The following is a 16,239-nucleotide window of genomic DNA, read 5'->3' as shown; positions in this document are numbered from 1 at the left end:
ATAGTGCAATACCTTGGTCAAGGTATCACAACATTGGATATTTCCAAAAGAATTGCGCATGATCATCGGACGGTAAAGAAATTTGTCACTGATTCACAGCACAAGCATGTTCGTTCAGACAAAGGCAAAATAAGGAAGATTTCTGCCAAACAAATGCGTAGGGTTAAGGATGGGCTCCTGGGGACTGCTGGAGGTCTCAGGGGCAGTCTGTCGGGAAAGGGCATCAGGTTTCTGGTTGCAGGAGCCGCATCTGTATGTGAGAGTGAATTTAAACATACCCAAGAAGAGAGCCCACCTTGCTTGATAGGAGTTTAACCTCTTAGCTGATTGAAGATAAACCAGATTTTGTCCAAACAATTAAAGGATACTCCGCCCCCTCCAACCAGTGCCATACTCCTCCAGAGCCAACACCACCGTCAGGAGCTCACGGTTCCTCACAACAAATTCCGCTCAGCCTGGTGAGATGATGTTTATCCTTCCGAGGGCGCTCGGAGAGGATGGCCCCAATAGTGGGGTTCCGTGTATAGGTAATTTGTCATTTTCATTTCAAATTGATGCAAAAGTTTCGTTTTAATTTCTAAGTTGTTTGTAAAGGTCTACAGAACAATTTCTATAGACCTTGCTGGTCAAAAAATTATCCTCTAGGGGGCGTTGTTGGCTCCAAAGCTACCTCCAGCCTTAATACAATATGGTAGCTGTTATAACTCTTGAACAGATTATCTGATCTGAACAGAATAAGTATGTATTGATTCAGGATCAAGAGTAGCAACTGATATATTTATAATATGACCGATATAACCCATATTTTGTCCAGTATCACTTCAAAAACCGACAGAAAATAGGCCTGGTGATGTAAAACAGATGGTTCTTTTTAATAAAGCTTTTCAGCTAAGAAGGGAAGGTCCACTGAATTTTCTTTGCGTGGGTGTAGAGTGGTTGGTCCACAACCACAAGAGGGACTTGATGGGGGTTGAGGTGCTCTGTTGTCCTTTTCACAAGTCCCATCCCATGCCTAATCATTTCTGGGGTGGCTGCTTTCTCATGGAAAAGTGAAAGGAGGGCTTCAATGTTTTTTTCTGGTTGTCCAACAGTATCTGATCGAGCAGCATGCAATGAAGACCACATTGCTGGAGTGCCATTTTCTGCATCATGATCCACATATAAGGTATGTGGAGTGATGCCGGTAACGCGCTACTTAGTAACGCGTTACTCTAATCTGACCACTTTTTCCAGTAACGAGTACTCTAACGAGTTACTATTTCCAAACCAGTTATCAGATTAAAGTTACTTGTCCAAGTCACTGTGCGTTACTATTTTGGTAGTTGTGGTTAAACCGCTGGGCACTTGCAGGGCTGGGGGAGCAGTCGCCCTCCTCTCCACGCCTCTGGAGGCTCGGTGTGCGGCACGTTTTTTTTGAGGGGGGGGGTCCTCGCCGGCGGCGTCGCTGGTGCGGGGGCTTATCTTCTCTTGGGCCGCGGGGCGGTGTCTGTCGCCGGTGCACAAGGCGAGGACCGGTTGGAGGGGATCCGGTACGGCGGTCGGCGGCAGCGACTTTTGACGCGGGGGAACACTCCGTTCGCGCGGGGGCAACCCTCCTGCGGTTTCTAATTAAGTGAGTGTTGGCAAAACCGGTTGTCATTTTTATGTTGAGGAGGCAGGGGTGTTGTTGGCAGCTGCTAGATGTAACTAATAAAGTAACTTTTAATCTAACTTAGTTACTTTTAAAATCCAGTAATCTGTAAAGTAACTAAGTTACTTTTTCAAAGTAACTGCGGCAACACTGTTCATGTGTCATAAATTCCCTTTGCATCTTAGTGTCATTAGGGTTTTTTGCCATGTAATCAATGAAACAATGATACAGGCAGAACTTGGGAGAGCACTGAGGCTCAAGGTTTGTATGGTAGTACGATGAAAACCATGTGGCCCACTCAGATCAGCCATCAATACTTCTATGCCTTTTTAAACTAAACACTTCCTATTTTAGAACATAGGAAAAGTAACGTTCTGCCGCACTAATTAGCTCTAACTATAAGCTTTATCAAAAAGGAAGGTTTTGAGCCTACTCCTAAACGAACAGATGGTGTCTGCCTCCCAAACTGAAAGCGGTAGATTATTCCACAGGAAAGGTAAACTGGATGCCAGACAAACTTAGCCCCGCCCACAACATTTGAGGTTGGGAAGTTCGGTCTGGCATTGCTCCGTTGGAGAGAAACTATGCCCGAACAGAAGCTGTTCAGACCAATCAAATTGTCAGGGCGGGCTTTATACGATGATGGACAGATGATCAACAGTAACGTAATCAACCACTTCACCAAAGAGCACTTGAGTTGAATTTGTTTTCAACAAATATGCCTGCCGCTGGAGAGCTGAGATGTGTAGATGCTGCCATTGAGTCCGTTTTAGAAGAGATCGACAGCGCATTAATTTTGAAAGAGGAACAGAGAAACACGATCAAGGCATTTGTAGATCGAAAAGATGTTTTTGCTGTCCTTCGTACGGGATTCAGGAAAAAAATATTTTATCAGCTGGCCCCATTGGTCGCGAAGAAGATGGGTGACCTTTGGTCGCACTCATGGAGGACCAAGTAAAAGAGGTGACCGAAATGGGCATCACAGCGATGCAACTCGGCTTGTACGACGAGGTGGAAATTACCAGCGGTCGTTGCCAGCTCCTTTTCGGAAGCCCGGAATCCAGGCTGATGAAAAAGAAGTGGAGGGACATGCTAGGCTCCGATGTTTTTCAAGCCAACGTAAGCGGTATCGTCCTGGATGAAGTTCATCTAACTTACAAATGGTAAGGGAAATTCTTGACTGTCTGACTTAATAACTCACAATGTCGTGATAGGAATCAAATGTTGTAAACATAGTATCATAGGTGTCAATGTAAGTTCGCTAACTCAGACTTAGTACAATCATAACGTTAGTCTTCTTTTTCTACTTCTTCCAGCATTCGTTAAGGTGAGGGGGAGAATTTTTAATTCTATTCTAGATTTACTGGAAGCCAGTGTAGCGATGCTAATACTGGAGAAAGGTGCTCTCTTTTCTTCAGGACACGTGCTGCGGCATTTTGGAGAGGTGTAGAGTCTTTAACGACTTACTGCGGGAGCCTGATAGTAATGAGTAGTCCATTCTCGATGTAACAAAGGCGTGGACTAGTTTTTCTGCATCTTTTTGCGAAAGTGGAAAAAGGCTGTCCTAGAAATTTGTTTTAGGTGTGAATTAAAGGACAAATCAGGATCAAAGATCACTCCCAAGTTCCTGACTGTTTCATTGGAAGCAAGGGCAATGTCGTCTAGCGCAGCTATAATCTCGAGATAATGTATCTCTAAGGTGTTTATCTGAGTTTAATAAGAGAAAATTGCGGGCAATCCAGGTTTTTATGTCCTTGAGATATGCTGGAAGTTTAGTTAATTGATTACTTTGTTCAGGTTTTAATGACAAGTATAACTGGGTGTCATCTGCATAGCAGTGGAAATTTACAGAGTGTGTCCTGCTTATGTTTCCTAGTGGAAGCATATATAATGAGAATAAAATTGGGCTGAGCACGGAGCCCTCTGAACACCATGGTTAACTTTGGCGTGCACAGATGACTCATTAATTTGCGCGATCACAAAAATAAGATTTAAACCAGTTAAGGGCGGTCCTATTAATGTTAATTAACTGTTTTTGTAATAAAATTTGATGGTCAATTGTGTCGAATGCTGCACTGAGATCTAACAGAACGAGGACAGACACAAGTCTCTGATCTGAAGCTATTAGAAGGTCATTAGTGGCTTTTGCTAAGAATGTCTCTGTGCTGTGATTGGCTCTAAACCCAGACTGAAAGTCTTCATATATATTATTTTCCTGGAGAAACTCACACAGCTGATTGACTACCACTTTTTCTAAGATTTTAGAAATGAAAGGGAGATTATATATTGGCCTGTAATTGGCTAAAACCTCTGGGTCTAGGGTTGGTCTTTTGAGAAGGGGTTTGATTACAGCTGTTTTAAAATACTGTGGTGCATAACCTGATTATAATGACAGATTGATTGTATTAAGTAACGAACTATCAATTAGGGGCAGAATTTCTTTAAGTAATTTTGTCGGAATCGGATCTAAGATACAGGTTGTTGGTTTAGAAATTGAGATTATTTTGGTGAAGTGATCACGGGTGATCAGAGAGAAACTGCAGGAAATGGTTGATTTTATTTCTAATAGTTAGAATTTCATCATTGAAAAAGGTCATAAAGATATTGCTATTTAAGGATCGAGGAATACTTGGTTTGGTGGAGGTGTGACTCTCTGTCAGCCTGGCTACAGTGCTGAAGAGAAACCTGGGGTTGTTTTTGTTTTCTTTTATTAGTTTTGAATAGTAGGCAGCTCTTGCTTTGTGGAGAGCCTTTTTATATTCTTTAACACTATTCTTCAAGTCTATGAGATTTTCAACATGTTTGCTGGAGTGCCACTTCCTTTCTAGTTTTCTTGATAATTATTTTAACTAATTTGTCTGGGAATTATACCACAGAACTAATTTACTATGTTTGAAATTTGTCTTTTTTTAGAGGTGCTATTGAGTCTAATGTTAATCGTAATGAGTCTGCAGAGCTATCGACGAGGTGGCTGATCTCAATGGAGCTCAGGATTTTAAAGAATTTGTTGTATGTACAGATAATACGGGTTTAAATGTAATTGAAACTTTTCCTTAAATATAGCTACAGCTCTATCAGGTAGACATCTAGGAAATTAGTTTTATTAGTGGCATATATTCAGTTATTGAAAAATCTAAGTTTATTAAATTATTGTCTGATAGAACTGGATTGCGCAGAAGTACTGTTAAATGTTCAATTCCGACACCGTACGATAATACAAGGTAAAGTGTGTGGTTACAACAATGAGTAGGTTGGTGTACACACTGACTGTAACCAATTGAGTCTAGTATTGAAATAAATGCTACGCTAAGGCTATCTTTATTATTGTCAACAAGAATATTAAAGTCAAAAACAATAACAATTTTATTGGTTTAGTAGAGGTTTGATTAAAACTCAGGGAATTCCGTAAAAAATTCGGTATAAGTTAACTAAAATAGCCTACTCAACTCTTGACCCTTATTCATTTCCTGTGTTTTTTCATAGATGGCTGGATGTTTCTCTGCTATATTCTTTCATGGCTTATTCTTCCTTCTTCATTTAGGAGAAGGCTCCTTTGATGACATATAAGATGAGTCTCTACTATGTCGTCAAAGGAACCTTTTGCCTTGGAATCCAGTCCCTTAAATGAAGAGGATTCTTTGTTGACATAGCCTTCTATGTTGAAGATAGCCTACATCCTCAGCACCAGAGATTTCAGATTTATAACAGAGACAAAGTATCCTAATTTGTATTATCCTGTTCTTCAGATAGCATCTTTATTAACATGTCAACCGTAAGTCTGAAATTAATTCGACAAGCCATATAAACCTTTCAAATGCATTTCAAACAACGTCTTTTGATTATACTGTTATATTTCGAAATTTATTTAGTTGATCGAGCTATGGTTAGCTAGCTAGGTAACTGCTTGTTAGTATTGTACATATTTCTCTTTCTCACAAGTAATGGATTGTTAAATAAAACTAACATGCATCAGATGTGTAAAAGCATCTGTGTGAAACGAATAGTAGGTGTTCCATAGTGAATAATGTTTCGGTAATTTTTGGCGTGTAATTTTTTGTGTGTAATAGTGAAATTTAGATTTGTTTATAAAGAAGTGAAAAAGGAAGGTACTGATTTTTGGTAATCAAAAACAATATCTTTAATGAATACTTAGAGTTTGCAATGATAAAATACAATTATTTAAAAAATATATCAAAGAAACACTCAGCCATGCATGAAATAAGAAATTAATACAGGTCATTTTTAACCCATGTTGTGCATTAGAAAGGTAGTGATACAAAAAGAAACAAAGGAAAACTAAAACATGGATCTGTGATGATATAAAAAAGTTTTTTGCGGAATACCTGAAATACTATATGATGAAATGTAGCTGTCCTAGCTAGCTAGTTAGTGTTCATCTCTGTTAAACCATATCCACAGTACACCTGTAAGAATTTAAACTTACTTTGGTCAGTTACGTTCTTCTACGCAAAATACTTCTGTGTACGAAGCTATAGTAAAAATCCCCATTGTCATTCGTCTTCTAGTACATGGAAAGAAGAATACCGAGAAACCCAAAGTACGAACACATCAAGACCCAATTGGATACAGGTACAGGTTCACATTATGAAGCAGTCATGCTCACAGGGTACTCTATTCTCATAGATTCATCAGACACCAAAAAGTTTAAAGTGAGTTAATCCTCCCATATTGGGGTTAAAAGTTATTCCAGAGATAGGGTTTATTGTTTTTGAACAATTGCACGTTGTTTGAAGGCTTCAATGTGTCTCTTCGACAGTGGGAGCTCTGTATAACGTAATAGATCAAAGGAATATACGATGTGTTAGACAGTTGCAAAGGTCTACGATTTCTACTTTTTCAAGCGGGCCAGTAGACCTGCTCACTATCTCATTAATTCTCTCTCTCTCTCTCATTCTCATTCTCTCTCTCTTTCCCCCAAACCAGCCAGTATGTGTCTCTCTATCAAATGATATGAACCTTACTCTAAATATTACTAAGTTAATACAATAAGCAGGGTATGTCCTTTTCTGGAGCGGCATTTGGATTGTTGTTTTTCATCTGAATTATACTTAATATAAGGCTATATGTTGTAGACAATAATCATATATCTAAAAATCATGACAAAAAGAGACTTAGGCCCTATCCCATTGAACCCCTACCTCTACCCCTTGTTTTCGAAGGGTTATCTTGCCCTTTAAAACAGAGTTACACGGTCAGTGGTTGAAATCTTCCCCTACGAACTGGGACAGCGCTTCTAGAGGCTCTTACATCATCAGTAGTCGTCGCGACAATGCTAAATTATCATGCAAAAAAAGATTTCCTGGCATGCTAACCCTAGGACTGACTCAATCTGTTTTTTTAAAGGTTGTTGTGAAAAAAGAGACCATAATACATTGAAATTATATAAACTAAGATATTGCAATCATTATCATAATTTTTCAATCCTTATTAATTGAGAAAATTATACATTTGTGGGTCTCTCTCAAAGTTTGCGGGGGAATCGCAAGGCTTTCTGGGTAGGTTGAGGTGTACAAATGTGTTATTGAGAGTGGTTTAACTTTTCATCTCCCTGCCTGGTACAGTCACTTAAGCTGCAGAGCTTTCCAGGGAGGCGTCAATGGCAAGGAAAGTAGTCAGCAAACCCCATAAGCCCTTGACCCAACTCTTTACTTGAAGGAGGAAGAAGAAATCAAGGAAAGCTATCCTGGCAGATAGCTCCCATCCTTTTTCTGGCAGTTTGAGCTTTTGAGCTCCGGGATGTGCTACAGACTTCCTCTGGCAACTAAAAATGTTTTTAAAAAGTAGTTTATTTCAATAAGTGTTGGTTTTCTTAATTCCAAAAAGTGACATCCGATCCGAAGAAAGGCTTAATTGTAATTGCATGTTGTTGTTTTATGTTAGTTTGTTTATTAATCGAAGACAATTTCCCATATAGGTTGACAATAAAGTTCTATTAGATTATTCTATTCTATTTGATTCTGCTCCTTACTGTCACAAGTAACCTGTTCAGGAAAATAAATGACACATCATTCAAGTAGAACAAGAATTACAGGGCCTTAGTATAAACTATTGACATCTCAAACAACTCAGCTTTAAAATCTTCTTCTGTCTTTTTATCAAATTATTGTTATGTTTCGTTTTGTAGGATGCAGCCTTACGAAGCACGCGGAAAGACTGGAGGATATTAAAAAAAGTGAGTAACTTGTTTGAAGAGGAGAGAAGTTCAGAAGTGGCAAAGAAACAACATTGTTGGCTGTTGGTTTATATATATTCATGAATGATGTATTATGGATTTGTTATGCTTTATTTTAATTTGAATAACAAGGTCTTTATAAACTTACCTAAACTTAACTTAAAAGTAAAGCTTGAATCATTAGGAGGTGCTTGATTATAGCACATCACTGAATCAGGTGCATAAACACGACGTCTGTTTAGTACATGATCAACCCAACAATTAAAGTGTGACATTCACCATTCACCTTTCTTTCTGTCTGCTGGTTCAATAGATGTCAGATAGAACAGGCAATTTTTCCAAGAATCTTCAGGTTTCTCATACTACTCCAGTTAATTAAGCAAAAGAATAAATGTTAATTTGTGTTTGACCTGACCTTCAATTTCTTTAACATTACATTACAATACATTTCATTTAGCTGACGAGTTTATCCAAAGTGACTTACATAAGTCCATTCAACCATGAGGGTACAAACCCAGAACAACAATATATTTCTCAGGGATAAGTGAGAGATTCCATATATCTTCAATGGAGGATTGCAGCATTCACAATCAAATCAAATCAAATCAAATCAAAGTTTATTGTCACATGCACCAATGACAGCGTCATCGGAGCAGTAAAATTCTTGTGACATGGCAGGCAACATCTACGCAGTAGACGACTTTACAAAATAGAAAAATAACATACTATGTAACATAACATATAACATAACATCGTCACATATAACTTAGTCAAGTGATGCAGCAGTTTACAGGGTGAAGGATGGAGGAATATTAAATTAAATAATATGAATATATGTAAAACATATAACATAGTCAAATCAAAGTCAAATGAAGCAGCAGTTTACAGCGTGAAGAAGTGGGGAATATTAAATAAAATGAATATATGTGAAGTAAGTGTATTTGTATGGGTGGTGGAGCTGAATGTACATGGTAACTGTTCAGAGTGTCAGTGTTGCTGATTCAAAAGCCGTACGGCTTGGGGGAAGAAGCTGTTTATGAGTCTGGTAGCCATGCTCGGATGCTCCGGTAATGTCTGCCAGACAGCAGCCTTGTGAGAAGTCCACAGCCTGGGTGGCTGTGGTCCTTGACGATCTTCAGTGCTTTTCTAAGGCATCTTGTGCTGTAGATGCCTTGCACGGAAGGGAGATGGCAGCCGATGATGCGCTCTGCTGTCTTCACCACCCTCTGCAAGGCCTTGCGAACACCAGCGGAGCAGCTACCATACCAGGCAGTGATGCAGCCTGAGAGGATGCTCTCAATGATGCACCTGTAAAAGTTTGTTAAGTTTTTGCAGCCATGCCAAACTTATTGTGTCTCCTCAGGAAGTATAAGCGCTTTTGTACAGTTTTGACCACAGAGTCCGCTTGTTTGCACCAGGTAAGGTAGTGTGGCCAGACAAAGACTGTGGGGATGTGGTTGTTGGATACCAAAAAGTGTGAGCTAGTGTGCAGGGAGTCTGATATGTGATGTGGGGGAAGTAGTGGCAGCTGTTTTTTTATTCTCCATTTCCTCAGATTACAGGTACCGTGCAGATGAAGTATTTAAGCGGTTAAAGGTTTCGTCATTTGCCCAATTGGTAAGTTTTTATTACCTTGCTATATGGTAAAGTCCTGCTGGATTTACTATCAAGTGATTAGCCATTTATTTGTTGCCTTTACTTTGGAGATGAATGAATGAATGTAGTGAGCAAACCTGACCTGAACTGTACTTAATAATTGATAGACTACTTGTGTGAATAGTTCTGCACAGCTTACAGCTCTAATAAACCATTCAGCTCAGTTTGTTACCTTCATTTATGGACACTAAGATACCATTGTCCATGTACTTTTACTTTCTGTTTGTTTTAACTGGTCTTTCTTGCTGGTACATGCATTGCTGAGTTTCAAACTTGTTTTACTCACCAGATACTTCAGGTAGCCTCTGGGTTTCACCTGAATGAATGTGAGGACGGTGACTCACACAGCCCAGACGGTAAATGTTATTCATCTACAGCTTCATACCAATAGGCTGATAACCATTTTCAAACATATTGAACTTGGCTCTGACAGTGGGTGACAATCTGTTGATTTCACACTCATTTGCAGATGCCCTGTCAGAGATGTCTGATGCAGACCTGGAGAGTTTGTCCAAATACACCAACAGTGCCCTACACACGTCACCACTTTCTGATCCCCATGATGCAGGTGACACCAGGGAGAACTGCTACACTTCAAGGTCAACGCTGCTAAGGTAAGAAAGACCTCGCTCAATATCTCACATACCATTTTACCCATTGTTAGGAGGATAACCTTTATCCAACATTCTGTAACTTCCCATGGAAAGTTTCCGGAAAGTTTCTGGAAATTTACCTGAAATTTCCCACCCCTTTGCAACCCTATTTACAGCACATCGACAACTGCATCGGGGCTTATCACCAAAAGCTCTCTTGACACCTTTTTCGGTATCTTGTACATGTTTAGCTCAGGATCTCCTGCTGTATTTGCTTATTTGGATAGTCTCCAAAGGTTTTACTAGAGGGCTAGTTGGAGAAACTCCTGGTGTTCAGTGCATCTCTGAAAGCAGCTTATGAAGCAGTGTTATATATACAATACATACACACTCACCCTCAGTCACACCCAGCTTCCAAAAATCACAGTCACAAAAAGCCCTGTAATCCTACACCAACCATATCTGTGTCACTGAACGCACTGTCCCTTAAGACATCCACCTGTCCTACAAATCCACCCTCCTATTAAGCACAGTCACTTCCCATCCGCCATCTGTCATGGGTGCCCCTTCTTTTCACATGCGTCTTTGCCCCCTCCAACTGCAACAGGGATCCCAGGAGTGTAACTCAATCTACAACCTCTCCCGGGGCTGCAGACTGTTTGTAGTGGTAAAGCTATTATGTCACATCACTGTGCAAAGTAGGGCAAATGGAGAGAAAAGGCACTGGGGTAAAGCCTACTATGGCAGTAGACCATGCTACAGGGCTTTCACCACAGCAGACAGAGACAAATCATTCGGTCTTCAACATTTCAACAACCTTCCTTCAACATAAATCCAGCACTTTCTGCTGGCATATAGCTTTACAGCCTAGCACATCTCTGTCTCTAATGAGTCTCTAGAGGATCGATCAGCTTTCACTTGCGCTGACTGATTCTCTGGTCCAGGTGAAGGTGCTCTCCAAGCCACCTCCATATACCATAATCCTCCAACTCAGAGCCAGGGAGCCATCCTGCCTGGAGAGGAAGCCAGCCTGGATGCTGAGGCTCTCAAGGGGTCGAGCGGGTGGGCACCGCTGCGCACAGAGTCTCATCGGGTTTGATAGCCAGGTGGGCGCGGCCACACAGAAGCACACGAATTAGGAACAGTGTGAGCCGGCCTTGGAGCACTAACAGTAACATGTATAATATACCTCATGTAAAATATGTCATCAATATCGCCATCATCGTCATTTCATCGTGTGTTTCCTCGCGTGATTTTTTTCCGCTCACCCTGAGGCGAGCGGAAAAAAAATTGACTCTACACCGAAACCATCGGTGCAGGGCGCTTCAGTGTCTGGTGTGAACCGCACAAAGGTTTAACAGGTAAGTGGATAGGAGGCGCCTGGCTTTCTTTGGCGCCTCCTTCCCCTTCTCTTCCCCTCTGTTGTCTCATTATAACATTTCCACATCTGCCCATCCACTACAAGCACACAAGCACAATAACAGAGAGAAAGAGAGGGTTTGGGGGGCGGGGGTTAAACCTTTGTGAGGTTCACACCGGAGGCAGAAGGGCACCCTTCACCGATGGTTTCGGCGTCGACTTTATTTGTTCTGCTCGCCGCAAGCGTATCGCGCCAGAAAATACTCTGACATTTTTTTTTAAACGATTTTGATTACATATTTTATACGATGTAAATTATCAAATATGCCTCCCGTCATTGTATTCCCCTTCTGTTGTCCTTGAGTTTGAATTTTATCAATTTTACCAATCACATAATTAAGAGAGGGGGGGTGGGGGGGCTATGAAAATCACCTTAATTTACCCCCAAACCAGTGCATTTAACGTTACATACAAAAACAGGCGGAGGAGGCAGAAATGTGCATCCGGTATGGACAGCCAGGCGCCTGCGCGGTAGAGATTAGCGTTGCGCAGCGCTTCCGTGTCCGGTGTGAACCCGGCGGTGTCAGGAATGCGGAATCGGAGCTTTGCTCGCCACCGCCTTCGGCACTGCAAGAGAACGCAGAATGGGGGCCAAGTTTTTAAGCTACTTTAATGCAACTAAAAAAGTCTGGTGCAAGAAATGTATTTTGATAATCCATTCATCATTTCAGACTTTTCCGTTAAGAACATCAATCAGATATCACAGTAGACTGGATTTCAATGTGTTTTTTTCTGTTAACTGGACAATACAAGACATTTGAAGAAATCGCGTATGTCATTTATGATGTTTTAGATGCGTCCGATGTTACTGTTTGTGTTTGTCTGTTTGTCCTCATGAGGGAGAGAGAGGAGTCAGGAGGGAAATTTTTGTGATGATGTCGTAGTCAGTGTTGATATTTTGGCGATGGCCACAAACAATTTAGTATACACAGATAAAATAAAAATAGATTCAGTTCACAGTGAAACTGTAGCAGGTAGGAGGACATCAGTAGGAGGTCCTTCATAACTGCCCCCGGACGAAAACATGTAATATAGGCAAAGTAATAAAGACTAAATATTACAATCTCCTAACCGTTGACCTCTCACAGCGTTGTCAGTGGTGTAGGAGAGCTGAGCCTCGGCATGAAGTGTCAGAAGATGGACAATGAAGCTGACAGGCCCTACCCCGACTGCCCCTACCTGCTGCTGGACGTGCGTGACCTTGATCAATACAACCGCTGTCACATCATCAGCGGTATGTAGCAGAAAAATGATCATCAAGCTCTTTATGCCAAATAGAATAATGTAAACATCCTTATCATTTGTCTTTCTTATAGCACACAGTTTCCCGGTTGCCCAGCTGTCTCAAACAATGAACCCCTTCTCCAAAGAAGTGCTGGAATATGTATCCTTCAACACAAACTGGCAAACTGTTTTTTTTTCCATGTCAACAACAACTGACCTGCAGGTCCAACTGATTATTGTCTTGTCTGAACTTAACCCACACTCTATTTAGAAAAACACTGCAGGGAAGTTCATTATTGTGTATGATGAGAATGAGAGAATAGCCAGCCAGGCAGCCACCACCATGTGTCAGCGAGGAGTCGAGAATCTGTTTATGTTGTCTGGAGGTAAGTTATCATTCACTTAAGTTGTTCACACTTGGTCAAAATAATAGGGAATATTTTTTACCATTCTGTAGTTGTAGTCGCGAGAGGTGCTGGAGCTTATCCTCCGTTTAAAAACCCCAGTCTGAGTATGTAAGGGAATATAAAGAGGTACTGCACACTTAAATTAGTTCATGAGTTGTAAACCTAATTATATGACTGTTCATGACTGTAATGTAATTCTTGTCTAATGCTGGTTTTAATCTGACTTGCTTATAATTTTATGAGAAAAATCTACATTTTTGTGTTTAACATGGCTCATAACACGGCTTAATGTATCAAACCATCTTGGACCCTGCAGGGCCAAAGCTGACGTAGAAGCAACAGTTTGGGATTTATATATCTATGTTATTTAAAAAATATTAGAAAACTTTTGATCACAGCGCTCCTCTGACACAGTTTAGCACCAGCCGCCTTTTCCAGTACTTCACGTTGCTAGGAATGACTGCCCTTGGCCGTCAGGAAAATCTGGAGGCGACAATCCTCTTTTCTGTTGAAAAAGGGTGTGTGCTGCTACTGGAGTCAATGCTCATAGCTAGACACCCTAGATAGCTTAGCTCTATCCCTGCTTATCCAGTATGAGTCCAAACACACAGGGGTGTTTCCTCCCATTTGATAATCCTCTGCATCTATCTGCTTGATTTAGATTTTTGTCCAAAATGTTTACAGATCTACTGGTGTGTGCAGGGTAGAGAGATGAGGGTAGCTGTGTTCTGCAGGTTCAGTGCCTGAAAAGAGCTGTCGTCCCTCTTTGTTCCCCCAGGCCTCAAGGTAATCGCTCAGAAATTTCCAGAGGGGTTGACGACGGGCTCCATCCCAATACCTTGCCTGTCGTCTCCCACTTCGTCAAAGGGGAAGAAGGGTGCTGTGCAGCAGCAGATGCAGGCGGCAGAGATGAGGAGGCGCTTTACATCAGATGAGCTGACTAAGATCCAGGAGCAGCTGGAAGAGATACTCATCCCAAGTAACCGTAAGACCACACTGTTAGAAACTCACAACCCCTTTTCTCTGTTGAAAATTAGATTGTATGGTAGGGTAAGGTACTGTTTTAGGTTTAGGTATAATTTACTAATAAAATAGTTATTTGTCAGAAAGTTTTGCTAGTAGTTTATATAGTAATGTGAGTTTATTTTTGTAGTGTGTGTCTTTGTGTATATGTCGGGTTTTAATGCAAGTGTTTATTTACGTGCTCCTTGGAAGATGCCATTGTGAAATTATTACCTATGATGTGTTCAGGTGCTTTGAAGTCAGAATGTGGATTTATGTTTTTATTTTATTTTTAAACAACCCATTTGTAGAGTTTTGCAGAACCAGGGGCTCATTCACAGTTAAAGATGAGAAAAGAAGCTGGAGGAGGAGAGCCTGTGGTCTCTCTTTCTCTCACTCTTTGAATCACTCCACAAAGCATCAGCATATTCTAGTTTGAGTTGGAGATGTCCAGTCGTCTAGTTTTCTTGTTTTGGTTTTGATTTAGATTGAGTTTAACAGCAAAGGCCCACTTCGTCAGCTTTTCTGTCATTAATTTAGTTCCTTTATGACTTGCTTTTTTTTTTTAACCAATAAACTCTTATTTAGGTTCATCCAACCGTTTATCTATGGTGTCCTTTTAACATGGTATAACCCTTCTAAATCTTTGTTTATTGATTGTAGTGGGGGGGTAACAGGTTTATAAGTGATGACAACTCATGTCATGTCATGAATTTTGGTCCATGACAACAAGGAATGAGACACACATCTCTTACAGTATTGTCACATGTAATGCTCAGAGCATGCTGCACAAGTCAAAGGTTGGTTTGTAATATGCACAGCGATGGGAAGCAGTTTTTTCTCTTTATACATTTGGCTGGTTCCTCCCCCTCTTGTTGAGGTTGTTTCTAGGCCAAAGGTCAGGATCTTCTGGGGACATCAAGGCAACAACACCTTAGTTTAGGCAATCAGGCCAAGATTCATTCAGTTGTACAGGATTCAGCATGGTCAAGGTAACATAGTATAAGAATCAATTATGACCAATCAGAGGAAATGAACATGATTACATTGTGCATGATCAGGCCAATTAAACATGAATCAAAACAAGATTTCCACTTGGTAGAAGACTGAGAAATGTTTTTAATATATTTCATTTCATATTCCTCACCACTGTTTTGTGTGCATTCACAGAGAGCAGCCGATTCCGCCGCATGTGGACCCTTAGCTCCCACTTCTCTGCATCTGGAAGGAACAGTTCCAGGCTTCAAAGCAGTCAACCCTGGAAATAACATACAACCAGCAGATATACAGAATTAAACATACTTCCGCCCAACCTAATCAGTGGTAAACATTTTTAAGAAAACCCCACATTCCATCTTCACTTGTGGAGATTTTATGCCTAGCTCCATCACCATGATATTCCTAAAAGAGTTATAGTTTGATTTCTGCAGTGTCAAACATTGAATGCTGACATGATATGGAGGATGTTCTTGGGATGTCTGTTTTAATGGTGATTTGTTCCATTGTGCTCTGCACCTTACTAGTGAATTTAATTAAAATATGGACATTTTTGTGATCATTTTGTGTTTTCAAAATCACGCCTTACTGGCTTTAACCAGCTGATCTCATCTCATGATTTTGTTGAATACATTTTTTTTTTAAAAGAGTAAAACCTGCCTTTGACGGAGACCAACCTGGATACTTTAAAGGGGATGTCTGGCATGTCTACCGTCCCAAAAACTCTTGAAAAAAACAACTCCCGCTATTTGTTGTGGCTCCTCAACGAGCAGCGGGTGCTACCGTGAGACCCTCCGCCGTCCCAATGCACTCACAAGCGCTCAGTTTCCCAGTAGCCTTACGCAGGAGGCCTGCAGTCAGAGCAGAGAGGAGACCCACACTCCGCGTCTTCCGGACTGCAAATGAATCGCGCATGCGCAAAGCCACCGCTGATCCTGCCCTGGCTTACAGAGGAAATGTAAGTGTCAATGTATCTTCACTGTCACTGGAAAATATGAGTCATGAGTCATTGAAATCAGTCTCATCATCGATGCAGAGTCCATATCTCTCGTGTGGAACGTGGTGAAACTGAACCCTTTCAGGGCCCTGAAAACTAAACCAAAACTTAAGAAGAAAAAA

General features: G+C 40.8%; 1 protein-coding gene across 1 annotated transcript; it reads left to right on the top strand.

The window, feature by feature from the left end:
* Positions 1-2,572: 2,572 nt before the first annotated feature.
* LOC133955101 (centrosomal protein of 41 kDa-like) lies at positions 2,573-15,682 on the top strand. Its single transcript, XM_062389765.1, has 11 exons — positions 2,573-2,749; positions 6,157-6,220; positions 7,776-7,823; positions 9,379-9,440; positions 9,769-9,835; positions 9,949-10,093; positions 12,580-12,725; positions 12,808-12,875; positions 12,987-13,101; positions 13,901-14,107; positions 15,295-15,682. Exons 1-11 carry the CDS (start codon positions 2,573-2,575, stop codon positions 15,390-15,392), a joined length of 1,197 nt encoding a protein of 398 aa, XP_062245749.1. The 3' UTR covers positions 15,393-15,682.
* Positions 15,683-16,239: the final 557 nt, after the last annotated feature.

The sequence above is a fragment of the Platichthys flesus genome, chromosome 6 (assembly GCF_949316205.1).
Source record: "Platichthys flesus chromosome 6, fPlaFle2.1, whole genome shotgun sequence".
Classification (NCBI taxonomy): Eukaryota; Metazoa; Chordata; class Actinopteri; order Pleuronectiformes; family Pleuronectidae; genus Platichthys; species Platichthys flesus.
Note: the sequence above shows the minus strand (reverse complement) of the source record. Positions and strands in the feature narration are given on the sequence as shown.